This window comes from Notamacropus eugenii, chromosome 7 (assembly GCF_028372415.1).
Source record: "Notamacropus eugenii isolate mMacEug1 chromosome 7, mMacEug1.pri_v2, whole genome shotgun sequence".
Lineage (NCBI taxonomy): Eukaryota > Metazoa > Chordata > Mammalia > Diprotodontia > Macropodidae > Notamacropus > Notamacropus eugenii.
The window spans coordinates 8715882-8721212 of NC_092878.1; the positions used below are offsets into that span (position 1 = coordinate 8715882).

A 5331-nucleotide genomic window follows, 5' to 3' on the forward strand; every position below is an offset into this window, starting at 1 on the left:
AGGCTTGGTTTGTTTTGGGGGGTTTTTTGGTTGTTATTTTTGTTGGTTTTTTGGTATAGGTAGCCCCAGCCCCTAGCACATAGTAGGTACTTTTAAAAATGTTTGTGGATTGATTAGTCTATCCTTAGCTTGGGGACCCAGGACTCATGGGTTCCCATCTGACAACGCAAAGGAGAATCAAGAGCAAGGGTAGGAGAAACTACGATTAATCAGATAACCACAATGGAAGAAAACATGACCAGGAAGTTCCTATGGTCAGTGAGCTCCTCCCTCTTCTTCCTCCTGCCTTAGCTACAAATCCCAGAAGGTGGGAGATGGGTGGAACAGAAGTAGCATCAGCTCTGTGCATCCTCTCTGGGAAAATGAAGCTTTCCTCCTTCTCCTCATGACTTTTCTTCTAACTCATGAAGCTGAAGCTGGTGAGTCTCCTGCTCCCCAGAGAAACAGGGTTGGGTCAGAGTTCCACATATACTCCCAGGAGTACATGTGGCAGTGCCCCAGGACAGACACTTCTGATTAGGCAGGCCAGGTCCCTTCCCAGAGAAGCCGTGGGAGATTCTCCTTATTCAAATCTCTTCCAAGCTTTAGTTTCTCCCACTCAAGAGGGTGGTTTTGACCTGACCCTGGTCCTTGGATGGGTAAAGGTTAGGATTCAAGCTTAGAGATGTTGTCCTACACTGAAATAGAGATGGATATTGTGGGGGATGTAAGAAATATAGTAGTATTTCAGAGTCACAGGTCAGAAGTTATTTCAAGAAGAGGAAAGGGCTGAGGAACAATCACAATTGAGGTAAGGCCTAAAGGCTGGCTAGGAGGTGGTGTGGCTGAGAGTTGTGGCTTTAATTAATATATTTGTTTTTAGTTTACAACATTCAGTTCCACAAGCTTCTTAGTTTTAAATCTTCCCCCCTCCCCAAGATGGCATGCAATCTGACAGAGGTTCTACATATACGTTCATATTAAACGTATTTTTACATTGTGGAGGATAATTTTAATCCTATCTGCACAGACCTGCCGTTGTGGCTTAATTATGTGTATCTGTATATTTGGGGTATGAGCACTTGGGGGGGGCTCTGTTTCAGATGAGATCATTGGAGGGAAAGAAGCAAAACCACATTCCCACCCTTACATGGCATTTCTGCACATCAGAAAGCATGGTGACCTATACCGCTGTGGGGGATTCCTGATTCAGAGGGACTTTGTGATGACAGCAGCCCATTGTGCAGGAGAGTAAGTGTCCTCATGCCCTTTCCCCCTCCCTGATACTCACTAGGTGAGGAATTCATTAAATCAAGGTCTCATAGGGACCTTCCTGTCTCTTAGGGGGCTGCTCACCTCGAAAGAGGAGATCTATAGTCTGAGCAAAAACAATAACATCCCTGCTCCTAGTTGAGATCTGCCCTCTCCCCTCAAGGTCCATCCTCCTTTAGTAACTGTCCTGCCCTAAGCAATGAAGCTTGGACTTCAGATCTTACCAAGAGTCTATCTCTCTTGTCCAGGTTCTCCTTCCCTAACACATGAGGATCCATCTGCTTTTAGTTGCTCCTAAGGGCCTTACTAACTATACTTCCATGGAAAACTGGGGTCTATCACAGGATTCCCTGGGAGCACATATTGGTGCAACGAAACTTCTCTTCATTTCATCCTTGACCCCTTCCTTCTGGATTTTCTGTCTAGTGGGGCTAGATCAAGGGCAGCCTGAGGCAGGCCCCATTGTCACCTTATCCTTGTCTGGGCAGGCTCCAACCCTTCCAAAGGAAATTAGGGAGTTGTTTCTGCCCCTTGCAAGACTTCATTCCTGGTCAAGGCCTGAGTCCTACGGCCATCCCTGAGCACCATTTCCCACCACCACTCTAGCTGCCATGGAAATGAGGAGAGGCTGGTGTTCTAGGAGTGAGAGTCGTTGGGCCCCATTCCTCAAAATGATCCCTTCTCAAAAGATCTTGAACCTCTAATACCCGCCTCTTCCCTCACTCCTCCAACAGTTCCATCACAGTCACCCTTGGAGCACATAACATCACCAAGACAGAGGTGACTAGGCAGATCATAAAGGTTAAGCAACAATTTCCTCACCCGGAATATTGTCCCTCCAAGCATATCAATGACATCATGTTACTAAAGGTAAGGATTAACAGAAAACAAAGGACTGGGAATCCTTAGGTTCTGAGACCTAGTCCAATCTTGGTCACTGACTTAGCCATGTCACCTTGGATGAGCAACTTTAATTTTCACTCCTTCAATTTTCTTATCTGTAACATGAAAAGTTGAACAAAATGTCTGACATCCATTCTTCCTTCCATGTTCCTTGTTCATGTGTTGAGGGATAGGGGAGAGCAGATGAGCCTATTTGGCCTGTCCTCAAAGAACATAACCATTAGAAGGAGGTGGAAATTTCAGAAGCAGGGGGCAGATTTCAACTGGATGTAAAGAAAAACCTCCTAACAACTGGATCTGTCTGAACATGAAAAAGGGTCCTTCACAGGATCATAGATTTTGACCTAGAAGGGATCTCAGAAGCCATCCGGTTCAGTCTCTTAAATTTACAGATGACGAGACCATGGCTCAGAGAGGTTTGAGCAGCTTGCCCAGGATCGGATAGCTACCAAGAGTTAGAAGGAGGATTTAAACCCAGGTCTTCCTGTCTCCAAGTCCAATACTCTATCCATTATACTACACTGCCTCTCAAGATCAGAGCCTCCCAGAGTTCAAACCCAGGATCTCTTTCATGAAGGACCCTCAGACTAATAAGCCAACAACTCAGGAAATAGTGAGTTCCCCATCACTGAAGGTCTTCAAACAAAAGTTGGATGTCAAAGAGGACATTTCTATTTGGAAACAAGCTGCACTATGATGTCTGGGGGGTCCTTCTAACTGTGATAACTATGTTTTGGGGTCTACATTCTATGAGAAGTATGTGGTCTGATGAGAAATACTGAATTCACAATCAGAAAACAAAGTCAGATTCTAACTCCAACCACTTACTGGCTGGGTGACAATGGATAAGTTACTTAACCTCTGTGAGCCTGTTTCCTCATATATAAGATGGGAATAATAATACATCACCTATCTCATAAAAATGTTATGAGAAAAGCTGAGCAATGTGCCTGGGAAATAAATAGTGCCTAATAAGTGCTTTTTTTCATTCTTTCATTCATTCATTAAAATCACTTTGCTACCCATAAAATGCTATATAAATGTGAGAAATTATGATCCTTTCCCTTCCCTATTCTATGATCCTAACTCCATCTCCTTTCCTATTCCTGTCTTTTTCCCAAGAATCTGAAGCCCCTATATCTCATTGAACCCTTTGCCCTACCCTGTGTAACCTGTCCCTGGTGCTGATAGTCCCTTTTCCTTCCTTCTCACAGCTAGAAGAGAAAGCCAAACTGACTATAGCAGTGGGGACCCTCCCCCTGCCCTCAACATTCAGTTCTGCCTTACCTGGGAAAATATGTCGAGCAGCCGGCTGGGGAAGGACAGGGGTAACAGCTCCAGCATCACAGACTTTACAGGAAGTGAAACTGAGACTAATGGATCCCATTAACTGCAAAATCTATCCCAATTTTGATGACAAACTCCAGCTGTGTGTGGGGAACCCCAAATCAGTTAGGTCAGCTTACAAGGTGAGTCTGTGTTTCATATTTCTCTTGTTTGGAAATCACTCACTGTCCAGCAGTCAGAATCCTCCTAAGAAAGGATGAGGTCAACACTCTCCATTGGGTCTAGGCCTTGTGGGGCAGGGCAGGTAATTAGGTCTGTGAGAGTAGAAAATATTCCAAATTCCCAAATCCAAACCTCATTTCCCTAGTACTTGAGGGTGGGAGTGGAAGAGTTCAACCTTAGACTCATCCCCACCCTCTCCCCAGACTCCTACTCAGAATTTCAAAGGGATGCTGATAGTAGAGAGGGAATGAAGCTTAGGTGGGGAGATAAAGCTGTATATGAGCCAAGAAAAGAATCAGTTCTGGAGTCTATGAATCCAGAAAGTTTCAGGATTTCTAGACCCAACTCAGAAATAGCCCAGGGATGAGTAGGATCAACCTTTCTTTCTTATTTCCCTTTGTCTAATAGGGAGATTCTGGAGGACCCCTCATTTGTTCTGGTGTGGCCCAAGGTGTTGTCTCCTATGGAAGAACTGATGCGACACCTCCTGAGGTCTTCACCCGAATTTCCCATTACCGGTCCTGGATCAATAAAATTCTAAAATCAAATTAGCTCGGTGACTTTAGCTCAGCCAAAGGAGTTTCCATCCTAGGGCCAAACCATCCATTCTCTCTATCCCTCATACTAGGACTGCCCCATTGTCTGCCCAGCCTCATCCCAGAGTCTAAGGTGGGGGTAGGGAATGGGGGTGCGGCAAGGAGGTGAAGAATGTTAAACTGGACTTTGGACTGAAGGCTGCCTATGACTTCAATAAATCTAAGCTTCCAGGCTTGCGTGCATGATTCCTCTCTACCACTCCCTTCTACTGTCGTCCCCTATTCCTCTCCCCTAGGTAGTCAGCATAGTAGCAAGGGATCTCATAGAGTAGAGTGAGTCAGTATTTACAATTTTTGAGTGGAAGTAAACAGTCCTCCTTGTTTTTATTTGGCTTTTCCTGTAATGATGGTTCATTGTATTGGGTTTTAATTGGACACCACTAAGAATATTGTCTTTATTGGGGGGGGGGGGGGGGGGAAGGGTAGGGTCTTCTCTATGACAGGTCAGTGAGTTTCACTACAGTTTCTAGCAAAATTCTGGTATATATTATTTTTAAAATCATTTGTGAACATTTTGAAAAGGATGCAGAGCTTTAATTTATTTTTCTTTTTTCTTTGTTATAAGAAATGGTCTTCTGGGTTGCAGGGAAGGACATATTTGGAAATAAAAATGATTTTTAAAAAACCGAAAGACATGAATAAAAAAAATTGAAGAAAAAAATGAAAGGGAAATAATTTTTCATAAGAATCAATAGTGATTCATCAAGAATAGTTCATGCCAGACTATCATTAGTTCCATTTTCTGATTGGGTTACTAGACTAATAGATAAGAGGAAAGCCATAGGCTCAGATTTCATCAAGACAGTTGACAGTGATAGTAGAACTTAAAGCTGAAAGGAATCTTAGAGATCATCTAATCTAACTCCCTTATTCTCTGAGACACAGATTGAGGTTAAATAACTTGATCAATTTAACATAAGTACATAGTAACAAACCCAGGCTCTCTGACTCTAAATTCATATTACCTTGGTATCTCTTCTGATAGTGTTATGGACAAGATGACATTGATCAGTCAAATTATAATATAGTTAAATTTTATGTTCATATGTTTGGAGTTAGTTGAGTGGCTAAA

General features: G+C 43.2%; 1 protein-coding gene across 1 annotated transcript; it reads left to right on the forward strand.

The window, feature by feature from the left end:
* The first annotated feature begins 339 nt into the window (after positions 1-339).
* Positions 340-4629, forward strand: LOC140513438 (chymase-like). The gene is made up of 5 exons (XM_072623127.1): positions 340-419; positions 1083-1230; positions 1986-2121; positions 3369-3623; positions 4072-4629. Exons 1-5 carry the CDS (start codon positions 386-388, stop codon positions 4213-4215), a joined length of 717 nt encoding a protein of 238 aa, XP_072479228.1. The 5' UTR covers positions 340-385; the 3' UTR covers positions 4216-4629.
* The last annotated feature ends 702 nt before the right edge of the window (positions 4630-5331 follow it).